Source organism: Sylvia atricapilla, chromosome Z (genome assembly GCF_009819655.1).
Source record: "Sylvia atricapilla isolate bSylAtr1 chromosome Z, bSylAtr1.pri, whole genome shotgun sequence".
In the NCBI taxonomy this organism is placed as follows: Eukaryota; Metazoa; Chordata; class Aves; order Passeriformes; family Sylviidae; genus Sylvia; species Sylvia atricapilla.
The window spans coordinates 5,674,391-5,696,007 of record NC_089174.1 but is presented as its reverse complement, the minus strand read 5'-3'; the positions used below and the strand labels follow the sequence as shown (position 1 = coordinate 5,696,007).

Here is a 21,617-nt window from a genome sequence, read left to right as displayed (position 1 = left end):
TCCCAAGAACAACCCCCAACAACACAGGACATTAGCAGTAATTAATTTTATTCACCACATCACTGCCCCAACACAGAACAGAGGCAAGCAAAGTTCCATTTTTGGTGTTGCAGTGAGCTTTGAAATGTCCTTGGATGTGCTTGGAATACATTCCAGACTCCTGACTGGACAAGGCACTGGACAACCTGACCCAACATTAAAGCTGGCCCTGCTGTGGGTGGGTGTGGGAACAGACACCTCCTGGGAGCTCTTCTAACCCAAATTACTGTGTGCTTCTCCTTTCTGATTCAGTGGCGAAGGCAGAGGTTGGGTGAAGGTGGGATGGGGCCTTAAATCCCAAAAGGCAGAGTCAGATGTCCTCCCTTCCTCCTGTTACATCAGAATTTTGTTTATTCCCAGCTGAGGTGGAAAGCACAAGGACACCTGGGACAAGGTCACCATACTGGGAAGTCTTAAATCTCTCCTGGCACAGATGACTGAAACTTTGAGATGTTCTTACTTACAGTCATCCCTTAATGTTTGCCAGCTGGGAAAGACAGATATTGATGGGTTTTTCCTTTGGAATAGTAAGGCCTTAAAATCAGTGTTGAATTGAACATTTCTATTCTGTGGCTTACATGGCTCTTCAGGTGTGTGTTCATCCTGCACTGATGAGGGTGATGAGCTTCAGCTATCAGGAGAAGGACACTTTCAGGGTATAAGTTCACTGAAAGGTATTTTTCAAGGTTGTTAATGTTCCATTGCTCAGTTCTGTAGTGTGGTTCAGGTTTGTTTGGACAAAACCAACGTGAGGATGTTTTGTTGGTTTAACTCTGCCTGGTCTCCCTTGATTTCAGCTGCTGGGGTAGCCCTTGTTTGTTGAAGTGCCATTGATCATATCTATAAATTATACATAAAACGTTCTGACTCAAGGAAAACCAGGAAGTCTTGATGCACATTCAATGAGCTGCTTTTACAACATCCATCGATTTTTCCATGGGGAGTCCAGGAAGCTGCATGTATGGCAATGAGGCCTTGGAGCACAGGAGGAGCTGGGAAGGCGCCAGCATGTCTTTTCATACCATATCATCCTTCACATCATTTACACTGGCATTTACAAGAGCCATTTCCCTGTTTTTTGGGGGAAGAAGGCAAAGGGTGAACTTCTACTCGAACTACTTTGTGCAGTATTTTCCCTTCAGCAATTCTGTCCCTGCTGAGAAATTGGAATCCACTCCCCACCCAAATGATGGATAAGTCTGCTACCTCTGTAAAGTCCCTGGGCATCCCTGCAGCTCTTACAGGCTTCCTGGAATTCCTTCTCCCAGAGACCCTATGTGAAATTTGAAATGAGGAAGCAAGATCCATAGACGAAAAAATGTGTTTAAGATACTGATTTCACAAATCTCTCTCTTCCTGGCAAATTGCTGACCCCATAATGTGAGGAAATAGGGGAAATGCTTTGCATGGGATCTCCCACTCCTGTCCTCAGCACAGAATTTAACTGGATTTTCCCTGCTGATGGAAGTGGAGACCCCTCGTGCTGTAAAGTGAAGGAGTCCTGGCATGGAAAGGAACATTCCTCATTTACCAGGAGGAGAATTTTATCCTTTCTTCAACTGCTTTTACCACCAACTTTTGTTTTAACCGCTCTTTTTAGTGACTCTCACTTCAGAGTCACTGTTTATTAATTTTTTTTCCCACTCTGGAATATTTTAATGTGCCTTTAACCCCACATTGCTGAAGGAAGAGCTGGACCTCAGTGGGGAGGGATGGATTATTCTGTAGCAGACCGAGGCACTCAGCTGTGTCTGAGTTTGCCTGCTGAGTTACTCAGGTTTGCAAAATTCATGCTCATGCTGTTTTGTCAGCTCTTACATGAGCAGAGCCATGTTCTTAGAAATGAATTAATAATGAACTTGATGAGCTCATCTCTAGGTTGGTACTCCAAGCTTGTTAAAGGCCTTATTTCCCAGAAGTGCTTCATCTCCTACCACACCACACATAACCTGTTTATGGCTTTAATTAGCATTGAATTTAATATTCAGTTGTTTTATAATATCTACTTTATTTAAAACTTACATGCCATTGAAGTCTGCCGTGCAGTGCATTTGCAATCTCATCATAGATTACAAATATTAAATTTTTAAAGTTTCTATTTCAGGCTGAATAATTTGATCACTTTTGATTTGGATAACTGGGTTAACTTTTCAGTTTTAATAACTCCCATAAATCTTAGGCATTCATTCATTCAAGAAATACAACAAATAGTTGCTACTGAAACAGAATGATGATTGATTTTAAAGGAGTCACTCCTCTATTTTCCAGGACCTGAAAGATTATAGCAGAATATTTCTTTAAAAAGAACTGTTTCAAAATTGAAGTATTCTGAATTAAAATTCTATTGATTATAAGCAAATTTTATGGTATCTCCTATCTAATGTTATATATGGAATATAACCAAGTGAGTTAGGCAAGGCTTTCCCTAAATTATCCTGTTTATTACTAAAGTTAATTCAGTTTTCTCCCTTAAAATTTGGGCACACTGGTCTCTTTGACAGGTCTTGGCCAAATCAGATGTTGAGCCAGGGTTAACACATCTTTTACAGTTTCAATGCACTTTATCTCCTCTTTATAAGAACTTACACCCAAGTAAAGTTCTTGGGTGTTAGTTTATGTAAAGCAAATAAAAGTTTCCAGCCTGAGCCCCTATTAGACATTTTCACTCTCAAACTGGACATGTGAGCAGGAGATTGTCAAATCTGTCTGGCCTAATTTAACAGCTCTTTATCAGACAGAGCTGAGCAAGTTGTTACAGAGCTCCCACTCTCAGCCCATTACCTGATGAAAAGCCAGGAGATAATTCTGCAGAACAGGAAAGGTATTTTTCAAACAGAAATCCCTGGAATGGAGCTTCTCAATGGTGTTGTGAATAATCATAAAGAGCAGGTTTTCTTTTCTTTTATGTTTCCATAAACTTGTTTCAAATCCATGCCTGAGGCCACGCCAGCCCTCTAATTTATTGTTCTCACATGAAAGCTCCTAAGTGCAGCACAAGTAAAACAATTTCCTGATCAGAATTAGCTGCATGGCACAAGGACTGGGTGAAGGCATGATGTTCATGGAAGTGCACAGGGTGATAATGGAGCTGCTGTGTCCTGTCAGGGCAAAACACTGTACCAGGAATTCCTAGGACCGAGCTGGAATATTCCAAACTCCCATCTCTGGGCAAGTCACCTGGCTCTTTCTTTCTACAATTTCTGAATGATTTACCTTAGACTTGTGAATTTCCATTTCCCCCCTCATTCAGGCTGAGCCCCAGTGGCTGATGGAGTTTGCAGTGCACAATTGTGATTATCCAACACCATCCAAATCAGCACTGGGGAGAGTTGATCCCTCATGCAAGAGGCAGGATCTGCACCAGTTAAAATCTCAAAATTAACTTAATCAAATTCTGCTGAAAATAGTGGCAGTGTGAATTGACAGGGGCCTTCTGGAGCCAAGCAGTTCAGCTGAATTTTATAGAGCAGATTTAGTGATTCCAGCCCTGCACATCTCTGAGGTGAAGGCAGTGTCACAGTCCATGTTGTGATGTTATCCTGGAGATATTGAGTCAACCCTGCCAAATCTGAAGATTTAGTAACAGAAATAAGAAATAACAGAAATAAGTAATAGAAATAAGAAATTTCATAATAACTAATTAGCCAGATAATTAACAACATTATTTGGCCTATTTGAGCTGATTTTTTAAAAACTATGTGGAAGTGAAATCACACAATCTCATGAGTAAGTCACCACCATTTCTTAAAAAAATTCACCTCTAAACCCCAACAACCCACCCATAGTTTACACTACGCTAAGCTCAGTTCTCTTGCTTGTAAACAAAGTTTTCTTTCTCCAGAGTTTTCCTTTGGGCCTACCATTTTGTGAAAGTTTGAGTGAGTAAAGAGAAGTTCCATTTAATTGAGTTTGTGTGACCATTTTGGTGATTTTCTTAGGACTTATTATTGGTTCTAGATCAAATAACAGCCTATCAGTTATTGTGTGTTTTTATTCTCTGTGATACAAGATTATATTTGTACAGTAAAATGCTAGTACCAGAAGGGCAATTTATTTGCTACAAAGAAGTGGTTTTTTGTTTGTTTGTTTATTACCCACTGGGGGAAACAAACAAACAAAAAAAGAACAAAATAAACCACCCACACCAAACCAGACTTCTGAGTACAGAGGCATAATTGTGCATTTGTTTGACAGAGGAAAGTTAAAAATATTAAAAATAAGAAAAAAAATCCCATTAAGTGCATGAAGAAGATGCACATGCAAAGAGGGCACAGATTGGTTCACTTGTCAATTCTTAAGCTGTCTTGGGCTTTTTTCCTATTTTTCCAGCCTGACAAATCTAAGAAGACAATGCATGAAACAAGATCAACAGTCATGTCAAATAATCAAATCAGAGAGTACTCAGAGTTTATCCCATGAATGATTTTGCTTAACAAATCCCAGAGACTGTGACAAATCAAATAGCAGAGGCAGAGGCTGCTGGGGGCTGATACACAGGGAGAGATGAGCTCATGGAGAAGGATCTGCTCAGGGTTAAATTTCACCAGGAGATGGTTTGGGGCTTCTTTTGTGTGGAGGAAAATCAAGGCATCATTTCAGCCACCCCCATTACAGTGCCCTTTATTCTCTTAAATGAATTTATTACCTGCATAGTCTTAGAAAATAATGTACCTGAGGAACCCAAATGGGAAATGCATTGATTTTTCAGGTGTTCAGTAAGAAAGACTGGTCAGAGAAGTTAGCAAGTACAAAATCAATTTTTGAATCTAGTTGTGTATTGCAAAGAATTTTACTGTGAATTCTGGGATCTGATTATCACATGACGTAAAAAAAAAAAAAATACAAAGATCAGAAATTGATCAGAAATTAAATGTAAAGTGCACTGAATACATTCTGTGTGTGAAATAAATAGAGGGAATCTCTAATGGACTTAAAAATAGCTTGATTCAAGTGAAATTTAACTTCCACTTAGTTCTAATTTTTCCTTTTTACCAAATAATCTCAAATGTAGATGCAATCCCAAAAAAATGAAGAAAAAAAATATTTCTGCACTGGAACATTCCTAACACAAAGCTGAGGTAGTGTACAAAGGCAAGAACTAATGATGAAAATATGCGAGGAAGATAGGAAATATATTTTATTTATTTTTTCTTTTAATGTGTCAGGATTTCATAGACCTCATTTTTAAAGGAACAGTTAACACAGAGAAATAATACAAATAGTTGGACTTTTCTCTTGAATTTATACTTTTTCAGGACATACAATTTTTTCTACATATTCATTTGAATTAAATGATTTCTTCTAAAACTAGCCACTCGGTATGTGCAATAAGTGAGGATATTAGCAAATAAGACTTCTCTGAGCCATGGAAACTCCCTTCTTCCTCACCTCTTCTCCATGGGTTTATGGAACAGTTCTAACTATAACCTAAAAATTGTAACTTTTCACCCCTTTTTTACAGGAAGGAAAAAGGTTATCCTCTTGCCCTTGGTTTTCACTCTCCTACACTACACAAAATAGTTCTCTCCAAAACTTAGATTGTCCAAGGTGTTTTATTTGTGCCTTTTTCCACTCTGGACTTAAAGGAACAGCCCAGGGGGGAAATGTGATGCCACTGTGGAAAGTTTACTTGCCTTCACTCCCAGAACCTCTCACTAAAAAAGGCTCAGCCTTTGCTCAGCAGCAGTAAACTGCAACAGCCAGGAAACAGACATTTTTTTAATTGGTATATTGAGGAGTGGCATATTCTTTTTTCAATACAGTATTAGGAGAGCACAGCAATGTGAAATCGTTTCCAGTTGTTTGGCCTCTGTTAACATTTCCCAGTGTTTCCGTCACTGAATATGCTCCTAATTCCTGACAATTTGGGGCATTTTAGGCATGATTCACTCTTCAGTGTCAGGCTCTGACTCTTGGACAGCTCCTCAGCTCCTCACTGCCCTGATGCCTTCACTCATCACAGCCCAGGCCTGGGGCAGAACCAGACTCTCAGAAACGGCCCTGGGCTGTAATCCCTGGGTAATAACCAGAATTATCTCAGTAAATTTAACATAAATACTACCAGGCAGCTCTATTTTATCCCAAAGCAATGACAGCAGTGCCTGTTTGTAAGCAAGAGAATTAATTATAACCAAGTCTGACTTCTTTAAAATTTAACTGAGACAAAGTACAAAACTTGTGCATTTTTATGACTTTACTTGAGGCTCACCTTTCCCTGCCTTTGGTTCACTGGAGTACAGGCAATAAGAAATAACCCACTTCTTGGTCCCCTGTAGGTTGTTACAAAGTGCCTTGGTAAGACAGTGATTGTATCTTATATACTAATCTTGCATTTTATACAAATATCTTATTTGTACAATCCTGGAGGTAAAATGTTGTGGCAGAGGATCCAAGGGACATTTGGTGCTGGTCTGTGTCATCACAATTTCCATCCAGAATGCAAACCCCATGCCCTGTTGGGTGGGCTACACTCAGTGAAAAATCCTAGGGTTAACTTGTTTAATTATGAACAGGAAGGAGTTGCTGAGATTATCCAGGTAAAAAGGCAGGATTGGAGGGGAGGCAGCCCAGCTTTTTGCTGGGGGTCAAGGTACAGGGATGTGCACGTGAGATCCCAAAGGTGCCCCTGCCAGGGCAGCCCAGGCCTCCTTGTAAACCAAGGGGAAGTCCCAGAGCCTTTGGGGCACAGCTCTAGAACCCAAATCAGCCATCCAGCCCCTGGGGTTGTGCTGGCCAGGTGCAGCACACAGAGCCCTGCAGTGCCCGACCCTCTGCAGGAGTGCATCCTCCATCCCTCAGGATATCCATCTCTAACAGGAGCTCCCAGAGCCCACCTGGACCCAAATGTTTGCCCACAGGGCACCCAGGGCAGAGTTCAGAACCAACTGCCTGCCTTTCTAAGCTCTCCACAAAGAGCTTTTCATAACCTTGACAGCAGTTTTCTGAAAAATGAAAGTGGGTTTGCTCATCAAGGAAATTCATCAAGTTTATGCAGGGTTCCTTTTGAACTGAGTTTGCATTTCCTCGGGAAAAAAAATATTAACTGTAAGAAAATGAGCTGTAATCTCACCATTTGTATATCTCCTGATTAACCTCAAAAACATTCACTCATGCTTTTTTTAAAAACACAAAACCTAAAATGGAAATTCTAGTTCTTTTATCAGAAGAGATTTTATCATGATAAGCCACTGAATGTCATCAGATAACCCTTTATGTTGTCTTGACAAAGAGCTGACTCTGAATTGTGGTAAATGAGGTAAGAAAGTCCTTGTAACTATAGCTGGGGATGATCTTGGCCTTTGGAAGAGAAAAGCCTGAGCAGCCTTAGAGAAGGAAGATTAACTTCAGCTAATTCCAGATTTGGTCATTGAGGCCATATGCCTAAAGCTGATACTCTGGGTATCCTCAAAACATCCCTGGCTCTAGAAGGTCAACCCTAACACTTCAAACTGGTCTATGTATGCTTCCAAGATCTGACACCCTCAAACTAACAACGAGCAACAAAAGAAATTTTGCAAGAAATCTGAGTCAGTATAAATATCCACGCACTGACCACACAAATGGCTGTGTCTGTTTTAACTTGGAAAATGGTAATTAGTCCTAATTTATTGTTGGTGCTCAAGCAGAATCTCAGTTGAAGGCACTGAGCCATCCTGCTTAATTGCCAAAGGCATATGGCAAAGTATGACTAAAACTATTTTGCTCCACTGCTAATGAGTTTAGAAATTTGGGAACAACTGATGGAAAACTGATGAATACAAATGCTTAATAATGAGCAGGGAATGATGTCATTGCCATTCCTGCAATAAAGGATGTGCCTTGCAAGGGAAGCAAATGCCAGGCAATCAAGGCGCCGTTTGCCGAGGGAAATGATGCTGGTGAGCACTGTGCAAAAGCTCTTCTGTAAATCTGTTAATCCATTTTAAATGTACTTCCCTCATGATAAAGATGAGTTATTGACGTGCTGATGCAAACAACGGCTGTAAGCAGCCCTAACCCTGCAGTTGGTGTTTGAGAAAACTAATCATCACTTCCATTTTCATCTCCGATTTGCTCACTTCTGGCTTAATACTGAGAGGCAAAGCAATATGATTGTACAGTTCTTTATTTTCATCGTTTTGCAAGCAAATTAAACCCTCTCACAATTCCTTGTAAGAAGTGATCGTTGTTGTCCCCTTTGGCTACTTAGGAAAGTCATAAGATCCATGGAAGGCTCTGCTGTAGGCCGTGCAGTGAGTCAGTGCTGTATCCAATATTACAGATTAAGATCATTGCTGGGAGCCTCTGCGGAGCTGCTGAGACCAGGAGATCAATACGTGCTGAACTGTGTGCTATTTTTAGTGGAGAGTTCACTCTTCCTTCATTTTCTGCCTCCTTGCTGTGCCTCCCATCTCCCACACACCACTTTTCTGGACAATAACAGTCACATATGTCCTTAAAAGCTTTTTTTTTTTTTCTCTTCTAGAACAAGTGGGAAAGAATGACACTGAACAGTTTTCTTGTTTTAATCTGCAAAACAACTCGTCCTTTTGATATTGCACGTACTGTTCACTAATGTCTGGCTTGAGGCCTGCGAAAGATGTTTTTGTAATTATAATATTCATTAACCAAGAAAATCATTATTAGTAAATTTGATGTTGCAAATGTTCAAAAAGGAAAAAAAGAGCTGCTTCTAGATAAACTCTCACATCAGCATTCTGGGAAATTAATGACATAATTAAGAATTTAGTCACCGAGGAAGAGAATGGTTAAAAACATCCCAGGCATTATAGATGTCACTATTAGGGTTTTTTCATCTCCTTGTAGTTGAAAATAAGATAATTCTTTATTTTCCATTTGCTGAACATTAAGAAGTGACTTTTCCCTCTGTGTGTTAATTTCTTTTATTTTCCCCTAGGTTTTCAATTATATATATTGAATAAACATCCAGTAATTTTTACATAAAGAAAACCCAAAAGGTGTTTTCCCCAAAATAAACCATAATATTTTTCTAATAAAGTAAAGACTCTTATTTTCTATCAAACCAAATAATTTGGGGACAAGAAAAAGAACCTAGCACATCCAATGCCAAATGCAAATACTGAAGTACTCGCAATTTACCAAGCCTTGTTTTAGAAGCCCAGAAGCCTGTATTAAACAGATTTCGGGAAAATAATGTTTATATCACAGCTCAACAACACTAAATGCTCGTATCATCAGCATTGTGAATCCAGACTAGCAAATAACCAAACTGCCATAGAATGTTTCAGCTTTTGGAGGATACAAGTTTAATATAACTTACTATTTCCCAACACAGGTTTTCAGACAATAATTATCATAATTCCATTTTATTTTCTAGTATTTTGGCAATTCAGGCAAGTTCTTTAAACAAATAGAAACAGCAATCAGAATAAATGAGATAAATCCTTCACTCCCATTTATCAACCACCCAACATATCTGAATCATGGGTTTAACAGCCTTTCTGCACTAGGTGCTGTAACTGACTTTTTCAGATGTCAAGGATGTAGATGCCTTTAGATTTCCATGACATGCTCCTTTTAAATACCTCTCTTTATCTTCCTCATTTTTATCGTTCCATTAGATGGATGAATCGTTTGGGTCTCGCAGCAATTGGTTACACACCTGATGACAAGGATATTCACCCAGATGAAGGTAATGCTTCAGTGATTATAATTACGAGAAGAGAGCAGACACTAAAAATCTGTTCAGTATTTCAATAAAGCTGGAGAGGTCATAACTGACTTCTTTATCAACATATGGGCATACCTTTTAAAATATCAATTTTGATAAGAATACATTTCCTTGAAGGACTACATTTATTGGTGCCACCACCAAAGAAAATAAAAGCCTGAGCAATAATTTTAAGAAATATTTCAAATGAGTGATAAGGAGAATGCAGTGTTCAGGGTGAGGTATGATCTCCCAGATTCCAGCCCTCGGGGACGTTCATGCCCCTAAAATCAGACATCACAGACTCAGGGCAATGTGCAGTTCAGCAATATTTGTTTGAACCTCCTGAGCTCAGGTGCTAGCCTTGCCCTTTCCCCAGTACCCACAGTGGAACCTGTTATGCCCACTGAAATTAAGTGTTCAGGCTTGTGGAATGAGGTTTGTGTTTCAAATTTGGTTTTTATGTGCAGTGGGAGTCAGGTGCCCAAGCTGCCTTCTGTAACACTTCCCTAAAGCATTTGGAGGTTCCTGCACTCCCTGTGTGTTTGAGGTGCCAGACCTTTCCACAGCCCATTCCTGAGTGGCTGCCGAGCCCTGCAGGTGACTGGGGAATGTTTACCTTGCCATGGAAGGATGTTGTTAAAATGTGGGATCTGCTTGCTTGTGGAAAAGCACCCGAGTGAAACCTGGAATGCTTTGTCAGCAGATTACTGGAGTGAAAGCGACCAGGATGACATCGACGGCTCTCTGACCCTGAAGCAGGAGGGCTCCTCCACGCTGTGTGACACCTACCACCACACACCCTCAGTGAGTCACAGACACTGCATGTGCCCCTAGGTCACCAAAAACATCTCTGTGCCTTGACTTGCACTTCCCTTGTCCTGGGATATTTAAGCACCATAAAGGCGGCAGAACAAAGCTGGATGTGATTGTAAAAATAAAACTACTGCTGCTCCTCATGAGCCAAGACCTGGATTTTTCCATAACAAATCAGTTAGAAAGGAAGGAGAGGTAAATGTCTCCTGACACAGATCTGTCAACAGACTGGAAATATGACCTTTTTTTGTAGAACTGGTGAAATTACACATCATAACAGCAACAGAATATTCAAATTTTACCTTCATTGCAGAATATGAAAAGAATGTGGTAGATAAGATAGTTTGTATTTATTGAGACTGATTTTCAACTATGAATATTGGATACTGGATGCTAGAGATTAAGATCAGCTCCATTCACACAGTAATCATACTTTAGTTATTTCTTCAAGAACAAATCTTTCTAAGAAAGGGGTTTTTTTTACATTCTGTACAATACCATGGTAATGACAGTATTGCAAATAGAACATTTCTATTAGACAAAACACAGGCAATTATGATAATTATTCTATGGCTCTAAGCACAGATAGGACTGTTCTCTATTTTTCTTTCAGATTTTTCTTCAGCGTGAATGACACGATCCTCACACAGCCAGAACCAAAGAAAGAGTGACTGAGACAACAGCATCACATGGGTGAAGTTCAGACTGATTTTCACCCATGTGATGCTGTTTTATCAACTGGGACACAGGTTAAGCCCCTCCCTTTCTGTTTTTCCACATTTTTGCCTTTCTCTTTGTTTTGAATTGAATTAATACACAGACCCGGCAGAATTCACTCAAATCGTTTCACAAGTTCAACAGTCCCCCAGCCAAAAATGTTCCTGGGTGCTGAAGTTTTTTTTTTTGTTTGGGTTTGCATTTTGGTTTTTTTTCTGTTTGGCCCCTAAAAAAAAGAAAGGAAATCCAATTATGGTTTTGGAGACTTCCACTGTCCTCAGCTGGACTGAGTGTAAGCTGGAAGGGTCTTCAGGAAACCTGCACCAGTGCTACACTTTTCTTTCAATCAGGAGTTGCTTGTGGGCAGAGAATGTGCAAAACAAGAATAGGGAGTGGTTAAAAGAGTGCCTGTATGAAAGTTGTCACTGCTAATTCTCTTCTGTTTACAGTGGTTCATGTTACGCCAAACCAAACCCATCAGTCCATCTGATTACTAGATACCATACAGTGTTTCACACTACAGTCATTTTCTTGGCTCTGTTCAAAATCTTGTCTCATGGGCAGATGCTTTTTTATCTTTTCCAGGTGAATTCTTCAAGTCCATTCCCTGACGCCAAACAAGGTCGACACTTTTCCAGCGAATCAACGTATTCCCACTCTTCTGCCGAGGACTCCCGGCAGGATGCAGCAGGCAGCACACACTCCTCGGGGTGCAGACCTCCCTACCGAGAACGACGCTCGTGGCAGGACCTGATAGAGACTCCCTTAACCAGCTCAGGGCTCCATTTCCTCCAGACTGTCCCTCCGGAGGCGGAGTACATGAGCGGCAGGCCAGGAATGTCACCGGACAAACGGAGACAAGCCACGCTGCCCGTCCAGAGGCGCCACAATTTTGAGCAGGACGGGCCTTTTCCACTGGTGGAATGTCCGAGGGGACACAGCTCCCATGGGAGGCCCCAGAAACAGCGCAGCCAAAGCCTTCCCAGAAACAGAGACGTCCGCGGGAAGGGACGCATAAAGTCCATCGAAGGGACCGATGATGATCTGGAAGAGAAGGTTCCTATTAGAAGGCACAATAGTTTCTGTGCAGAAGGTAAGCTCTGGGAGATGTTCTGATCCACTTTAAAATCCAAAGTATTGCCACTATTCTCAGCAAGGATTCTCAGCAGTTCAACCACTGTTGGATGCTGGCAAACACAGGAGTTTGTACTTGAAATGCCAGGATGTAGCACTGAAAGTTGAGCTTTGGGATGGTGCAGATGTTCTTGTCTCATCAAAACTAAAATTGCAAAACTGAACAATAGGTTAAGATTGTACTGAAGTTGCAGTATTGCTGATTTTAGAGACTTCATCTGAACAATCAGGTTTGTCATTAGGTTTCTTTCTCTTGTATTTCGAGACCAAGATCCCCCTAATTAGGGTTTTTTTCCTTTCAAAGTCCTGTACCGGGCTTAAAAAGATGAGTGGAACTTGCAGCTTCAGTCTTTAAAGGTGTTTATTAAATTTTTTTATCTCATGGTCTGCACACCGCCCATCATCAGGCTTAGCATGCTGAAAGACACCGCTGCCAAGAACATGGGCTCTGGTGTTCAAGGTCTTTTAAAGGTTTCAAGTCCAATTAACTCTTAAAACGTGCCATATTTACAGTTTTGTAGCAATAAGCACTACCAATTCTAGGCATGTAATTTTTTACATCACATACATTCTACCAATGTCTTTGTGCCACCATCACAGCAGAAGATGGAGTCGAAGAAGAACTTAAGAACTTAAATTCTCCATCTTGCTTCTATCTACTTCCATTCTAAAAACCCAAACCTACAAATTTTCACCCTGTGACAAACTAAACTGCTATCTAGTTTAAATTTTTGCTGTTTTCATTTCATCCATAGGTGTTGGAAGTTTTTCCCATGGACTAATGTCACAGGCCATGCTTTCCTGGGGTCCCGGCAAGGGTCTCGGACCTCCCAGGGCAATTTGAGGGGTTTTTTGCATGCCCTGGATTCCCAACATCTTTCTTTCCTTTCAGAAAACATAAAAGAAATTGAAGAAATCACAGATGGTCTGCAAGAGCTGTACAGAACTCTGGAAGAAGCCAGCCTGTCAGCTTTCGGGGAGCAGCGTCCCTCCACCAAGCAGGAGTTCCGCAAGTCTTTTGTGAAGCGGTGCAACGACCCCGTGATCAACGAAAAGCTGCACCACATCCGAGTCCTCAAGAGCACTTTAAAAGTAAGGCTTTATCACTGATTTTGTGTGTAAGGAATATAAATTAGGAAAAGCCTAACTGTGCATCACAGGTGCTAATGGGTTGAAGAGACCTTAAAGCCCATCAAGTGCCACCCTCTGCCATGGGCAGGGACCCTTTTTGCTATCCCAGGTTGTTCCAAGCCCTGTCCAACCTGGGCTTAGACAATTCCTGAGATCCAGGGGCAGCCACAGCTCCTCTGGGCACGCTGTGTAAAGGCCCTTCCCACCCTCACAGCCAGGAATTCCTCCCTAATATCCCAGCTAACCCTGCCCTCTGGCCTTGTAAAGCCATTCCCTCTTGTCCATAATGTCACTGTATGTCCTTAATCTGTTTATCTTTCTATTGTTAATGCTTTTATTGTTCATGCTTTAAAATTAAGTTTCAAAGAAACTAAAAATTCTTGAAAGCAAGCATCTTCTCCAGCTTAAGGGGAAAAAAAAGAGATTACTTGGCATTCTGTGTAGGCAATATGCAGCATGTGCCACAGACTGAGTTGTCAAACAGTTTATGCTGTAATAGTTCCTGAATTTAGGTAAATATTAAAGTTTCCATAGTAGTTTTCCTGGCACTTGGCATTAAAGTTGAAGAAGAAATTTAGTGCTGAAATACAAAATTTGATTTTGACCTGTCCTCTGTCTTTCTGGAATTTGCCAGGCAAAAGAAGGGGATCTCACAGTTATCAACAGCCTTCTGGATGACCCAAACTTAACATCCAAGAAGTTCAAAGATTGGAAACTAAAGAACTATGAGTTCTTCCTGGACATTTGTGAGTACAGTGCCGCTGGGAAGTCTCAAAACGGAGCCTCTGAACTGGCAAGCTCAGCCCCAATGCTGACACACACACACTCCTTCATCGAGACCCACGTGTGACAGGAGCCTCAGCCTGGGTCACTGCAGGGTGCCCTGACAGATGGCAGTCAGACAAACACTGGTGAATTTATTGCTAAGGTACTCAGCAGTACTGTAAATACTTGGGTAAGAGAATAGTGCCACAGGATGCCTACTACATTGCATGATAAGACAATAATATTCTTTATGAATTTTTTTGTTTGCTATTATCAACCACCATCCGTATCAAGCTCTGCATTAGAAAGAAGCGGTGCAGAAGTGTAACTGAAAATAAATACCAGTATATTTAAAGTACTGTACTAAAACTCAGCTTATAGTATGAGCTCCTACAGTCATTTTATATATTTAGATATATATAAAAATACATATCTATGTATATAAAATGTAACATGGTAGTTGACATTTCCTTTTAAAATGCCCTAAAGTTCACATTTTCACACATTTTTTCTGGAGAAAAAAATATAAAAAACCAAGACATGAATACATTGGCCACTCTTAGAGATGAACATTTATTTTCGCAACATTTCCAGGTAGTGACCATCTTTGCAAATAAAAGGACAGAGTTATCAAAATGTAAACTCAATCCCTATAGTGTGCCTTAAAATGTACACTGTACATCTAAGAAATAGATCCCAGTCTGGCCCTATGGGCACTCTGTACATGCCATTTAAATACTGTGTTTGTAACATGCTGTGCCTGCCTTTAAATGAAGGAACACAAGCAAGCAGGTTTGGCACAGAGGCAAGATACAAGTAGAACAATATTGGTTGTTCACTAATGCTGCAAATTAAACTGGTTTTAATAGAATTTGAAGTATTTCATGGTGAAAGAAAAAAAACAAAACATCTGCACTGAGTAAGGTACATACTGCAGGTTTTCATCATTTCTTCACTGTGAATTTAAGTGACACATGACTGTGAGTCACAAAATTTAAAAAAAAAGCATGAGAATGAAGCTAAAAAAAAACTCCTGAACTAATTGATTACATTTTGTGATAGTCTGACATCTATAGCTGAGTTAATTATTCAAAATTATGTAATGTCTGGCAATAATTTTTAACTGCTAGCAGAACATTTGCAAGTGAGTGAAGTTATTCAAAATATTGTTCGAAAACCAATAGGTATTGATTGGTTTGGGAAGACACACAAGTCACACAGTATATTTCACTTTCTTGCCTGGGTGAAAACAGTTTGTAAGTATCAGCTTTTGGGGAAAATACTTGTATTCTTGGGGGGGATAAAAAGATTTCTCTGAATGCTACTGAACATAGATTTCAAAGCCATTCACTGTTTGCTTTGACTCTGCTTACTAGAATAGTTATAAAAGGAGAATTATGGGGATGTAAATACAGCTGATGTCGTTTCACTGAAACAGATTTCACTGAAACAAATTCACTGAGAATTTTTTCACAAGGTAAACCTAACTGCCTCTCATCCATCAAGGACTGTAAAATTAATGCAGGTCATTATAATAGAGAAAAAAATGTCATCTCTGTGAGGTCCTAATATCCAGGAAGAGATTTCATTATTCCCAAAGGTGAAGGTGTCCTGGGTGTTTAGTTCTGTCTCCACATAGCAGCTGAGGGGGGCTGACCTTGGCTGGACAGGGGAAAAAATGTAATGGGAAAGCTCCTGGGTTGAGACAAGGACAGGGAGATAACCTGCTAATGGTCATCATAGGCAAAACAAGCCTGACTTGGGGAAAATTCATTTGTTAACAATTTAAAATACAACTGTATACTGAGAAACAAAGACAAAATAAAAACACCTTTCCCTTGCTTCCTCCCTTTTTTCCAGTCTTAATTTCAGTCCTTCATTTCCAGCAAGCAACAGCATAAATTAAAGAATCCATGTAGAAATTAATTCATATTATACATGCAAGCAGCGACAGATGATCACAGAAATAGTTACGTAGATTGAACTATCAAAATTCCTAAAGAAATTTAAATATGCCTATTGTTTCAAACCCAAAAGATGGTTTGTGCTTTCATAATGCAAAGATCTACATTATTTCCAAATAGCTTTTCAAAAGGATTTTCAAATGCCACTGCATCACTCAAGATATAACTGAGCATATTCAGTGAAGTCACAAGTAAACAGAAAATATTACTTATAGATACAGCTGAAAATGAGAAACATAATTGGGAAGATAGATTTCTCAGAAATAACCCAAGTACTAGGGAAAACTGGTTCTCTCTGTTTTAATTTTAAATACAATTTCTGTGATGTGAATAGATGAGAAAAATAGTAGGGAGTTCATACATTCTTTCATCTTATCTTTAAAATTCTTTCAGTGTCATGAGATCATTGTTTCTGAAATTCTTGGAATTATGAGTCTGCATTCTGCTCTTGCAGAGCTTCTCTCAGCAAATGTGATTTGCACTGAATAGGCCAAATAAAACGTCCAGGAGATTCATCAAATGAAATGAGATTAAACACACTGGAGAAATTCCCTCTAATGGGTTTAAGATTAACTGGGAGAGAAGTTTGAACCACTTGTCTGGCATTGCTTGTGCCTTAGAGCAAGCAAAATCTAATTGCTAAATTAAGCAATACAAAGACTTTATTCTCTCACAAACGTCAGCTGGCATTTGGAAACCATTTCACAAGAACCTTATCATCTTACTGGCACATGGACACAGTCCCTTCCCTCCCTGTCACGGGTTTCTTCCTTCTGGACCTAGGTGCCAATCTAAATGGACTGCAGAGAGGAATGTAGTCACCTCAGCACAGTTATTTGGATTTTCACCACCTTTGAACTCACTGGAATGCAAAGTGCAATACAGATACTGTATTTAAAAATTCATGCACCAAATCCTGCTTTATGCATAAAAATACAGCCAATTCTCCTGTACCAACAGGTACTTAAACACACTGTACAAAGCAGCTGGAATTGTGGTCGTTTTGATGCCATATTTTTAAATAATAAAACAACAAGGTTTGGCTGTTGAGTTCATCAAGAGAAATAAGCATCACCTGTACAATAGATTTATTCATTTACCAGTTCTCCTGCCTGAATTCTCAGGTAAAACTTGGTTTTTAACATACACAACAACATGGAAATGTTGTTTGGATGTGCTTAATTTAACTGGATCTTATTAAAGTTAGTGTCTTCATTCAGAATTCCTGCAGGTAAAATGTCTCAGCCCACAGACTTTCTCTGACACTCCACAAGCTGAGTCTTTTTGTTACTGGCTATTTTTCATTACAACTGATTTAATGCTCCCCCTGAGCTACTGATTCCCCTCCTTTTTTAATACTGGTCTGTATTCAGTGACATGTCAGATCTTTGAATGTGTCTTAATAGCTCTCTCAGCATCACTTCCTGAGAGAACCGAGACATTTTTTTTGCTTTCATTATTTTAAGTGAAAACTACCCTGAGCTTGCTCTAATTGACACGAACGAAAATCAAAGGAGGAGAAGGAGGGAGTTGTTTTCAGTATATTCAGATCTCAGCAGCTGCCTTTTGAGCTGGGAATGCAGTGCTCTACTGGCTTTTTCCAAGGAAAAAGAAATGAGTGTGTCAGAGGATTGTACATGGCCAGTCAAGCCTACTCACTGTCCTCTCAGCAGTTACAGAACAACTCATTTTCCAAGGTCTTGTAAAGGACGGTACAGGTACCTTTGAAGGAGTTACTTTACTCCCACTGCCAGTGGCTCTGGGAAGGGCTCAGCCTCCTCAAAAATTGTACAGTTCTGCTGCTGACCTTTAGGAAATTTCACTTTAAATGTTAATAGGACCTCTGGGAGAAAAATGAAGAATCTAATAGAAATTTGTTTAACTCAACAGAAATCTGAGGAGAACAAAGAACATTCTTATCTTTGTCTCAAGTAATGAAAATTAGGCCAAGATTATCACATACCTTATTTGCCATAATCTTTCCTCATGGGGTCTTACTGTCTTCCAAAGTGATGAAAGCATTTTCTGCAAAAAATAGCGGTATTTTATGACCAAGGTGATATAGCTGGGGGCTGTTGATCTTTGAGGAGTGACAGCTCTGCCAGCAGAGCTATTTTGTGATAATTCACCAACAGTTTGTACAAAGCTCTTCATGCAGCGGGGAAGAAAGTCCTTCAAAGATGGTTTGTGTAAAAAGAATTAAATTGCCTGTACCACCAGGCAATTTAATTGTACTTTAAACACTCAATTTGTCAGTACAAGCAAGTCTTGCCTCTCTGCGTGGATTCTGACTGTGTCCAGATCCAGTCCTAGGGAAATTCCTTGAGGAAGAGAGGACAAGCCTCTCCACGGGCTTGAAGCCCATTCGTGGCATACCTGGGTTCCTTACATTTAATGTTAGAGAAATAAGTGTTGGCTTGGTCACATAAAGGATTTTACTCTCTCCTCAGTTTTCACAGCAGGGAAATGGTGCTTTAGGGCAGCCAGAAGGGCACAGGTTTTCAATGGTAGATTTTCCATGTAGCACACACCTTAGGCCACAGGACATTCCCTTCCCTGCTGCCAAATGACGTTTATTTACCACTAGGACAAAAAATGGGTAATAACAGGAAAGACTGGAGAAGCAATATTAGCTATTCATTTATATTCAGTATTAGCAAGCTCTTTTTCTTCTATAATGTTTCCCTCACTAAAGCTGAGGCTCAGGGTAGGCTTCCCAGGCAGGATGCCATGGGGAAAGGTCCTCCATCTCCTCTCTCAGGAGGAGATTCACACTGTGTGCCTGAGGCTCTTGATGGGTGATGAGCGGGCACAGATCTGAAAATCACATCTGAAAATCACACCTGAGCCACATCAGCTGATGCATGGAAATTTTATGGCTATCGAAACCAAAACTAGTAAGTTGTATTTCCGTAGTTGATGTTTATAGTTATTTTCACTGTTCCTATTATACACAAGTGAAATGTGATGTTGCTGATCAGTTCCACTCTCTAACATGTGGGCAGGGAACTCTCCACTCTGGATATAACTAATAGATAAAGAAACATTTTTAAAAGCTTATTTTCTATCTTTTACGGGTCTTGCACATCCAAAAGGAGGTTTATAAATATTATTGTTGAAGCTTTTATCAGGTTTGAAGACAGGTGATATACTACTGGGACCTCCTCTCAATAAAAAAGAATTTAAATAATTCAGACAGGAAACTGCCTTCAGGAAAAGAACCACATTCACTCTTAATGCAGGACAGACAGATATATTTTTATTTTATATCTTTTATTTTAATCAGGAACATACATGTGTTAGAAGTGACATTTAGGGATTTTAAGCATTAAGACCACTGTTTGAGCAGTATTTGAAAGAAAGCAATGTTGTAAAAATGATCAAATATGCTGACGACCTGCTGCTTGACCAGCTAAGCCCTGCAGCTTCTGTCTTCACATCTCTAGAATATTGCTCATCCTCAGGCATTGGTGAGGGTATCAATACAGTTCCTTTTACTAACAGTAAATGCATCTGTCCGAATGCTGCAGATTAACTAAGGATGTCACATTATACATATTAACTATTGCATTTTTTCACTAACATCCACAAAACAAACACGTCTCAACAAATTGTGTTCGCTGGCCAAAATACCAGTAAGACCCTGTCATCAGTTAAGACTCCTGTTTTACTGAGAAACAAGGATTTCAGCTCAAAAATATGACGAGAAAACAGGTTAGGATATCAGAGAGATGCACTAGTATTAATAAACTTTTTACATTTGACACAGACTGTATTACAAAGACAATATCCTTGTAAGATCATTAATTGCTGGGCCATAGGTGGCTTCCATCTAGGTTACTAAATAGCTAATAAACCTTGTATAGAGCCTTTTTTAGATAACGCTTACATGTATGGAGATGTATGACACCCTTGTACTATGGCTTGCACTTTACTTGCATTAAACTGTGAAGTAGGCTGTAGTAATGTCTTTGTATATTCAGGGGTTGAAATACCAAAGCACTGGAGTATTGTACTGCTGGTGTTCAACCTGTCCAATGTGCTGACAACGTGTATTTTGCAAACCCCCACCAACTTCAAATCTTTGGCAAATAACGCTATGGGGTCTCCATGGTCTTTGTTTCTTTGTAAATATAAACATTCTTACCGTTTCTGTAGCAATAGGAGGTTATAAACCAAACTTTCACTAGGACTGTTTTCAATAACAACAAAAAAATTAAAAAAAAAAATAAATCTATAGCGCCTTGTATAAAAATCATGGAGACTCCATGACCTGTGGGCATTTTTGTTTACAAGCAGTATGTGTATATATATATTAGAGGCAGAACTGTTATTTATCACAAAGTTATATTGTGGATGATTCTTTCTTAAATAAATATATGTTTTCTGTCATTAAGGAAAATAAGTATTTTAGAGCCATCTCGAGAAGTTTGAACTGTCAAGCTTCAAACATCTTCCATGTTTCAGCCTTGTTTTTCTAAGCTAGGAGATGAACTGAGAGGCAATGGAAAACCACCTGTCCATGCCAGGGAAAATGCTGGAGTTGTAAGTTTTTGAGCATTCTGCAACTTTTCTGTAATGCCCATTGTGCTTAATGCTTTGATGAGCAGATGCTCCATTGGTACTGCAGTAAATCCCTCAGCTCATGGATGCTACAGAGAGAAAATCAGTGGTTCTAGACTAATACAGGTCAAACGAGGTTTCAACCCCTGGATAACACAGTATTTCTTCAGTTTCACAGCAGTATTTTTAATTTTATACTTGTCTGTGTTGAGAGACGATCCAATAGTTTCTATAGGCAATGAACATTAGGTTTCTTTTGTCCCTCTTTCCAGATGAGTTCTGTGTGAATTACTGTAACCGGCTGCGTTTTCTATCACAGATTAATAACTTGTTAACTTTTTGTGCGTCTATAATGAAAATTTATGAATGGAAAACTTCACTGTGTGTTGCTCACTGGGCATATACCTCATGGTACATTGCACAGACGTGTAAGTTGTAAGTTGCACTGCAACATTAAAAAAAGGAACATATTGCTCTTTTTTCAAAGATATTAACTTATTTAAGAGATATAGTCTGTACATTATTAAAAAAAAAAGACAAAACAAAAACAAACATTTATTCTTCCTAAATTCAAACAAAGCTTTTGTTTTTGTTTTTTGTTTTGGGCAGGGGCGGGGGAGGTTGAGAAAAAAGTTGTAAACTTCAGTTGTAAATTTGGACTTCAATAAACAAATTATCTGCACTTAGACTGTGTGTTTATGGGGATTTTGTGTGTTCTGAGGGTGATTCAGGCCGAGTGCAATGCAGACTGGAAGGGCATGGCTGTCGATCCGTTATAAATGAGTGTGCTGCTTAATTTTCAATCCAAAAAAAAACCC

At 39.5% G+C, this 21,617-nt stretch overlaps 1 protein-coding gene across 1 annotated transcript in view; it reads left to right on the top strand.

Annotated features, from left to right (window-relative positions):
• LOC136374146 (connector enhancer of kinase suppressor of ras 2-like) overlaps positions 1 to 14,394 on the top strand; it is a 176,990-nt gene extending 162,596 nt beyond the window's left edge. The window contains exons 21-25 of the mRNA XM_066339365.1: positions 9,621 to 9,691; positions 10,413 to 10,516; positions 11,828 to 12,335; positions 13,269 to 13,468; positions 14,142 to 14,394. Of these exons, the coding sequence (XP_066195462.1) occupies positions 9,621 to 9,691; positions 10,413 to 10,516; positions 11,828 to 12,335; positions 13,269 to 13,468; positions 14,142 to 14,357 (1,099 nt within the window). The 3' untranslated portion in view covers positions 14,358 to 14,394. The remainder of the gene's footprint in view (positions 1 to 9,620; positions 9,692 to 10,412; positions 10,517 to 11,827; positions 12,336 to 13,268; positions 13,469 to 14,141) is intronic.
• The last annotated feature ends 7,223 nt before the right edge of the window (positions 14,395 to 21,617 follow it).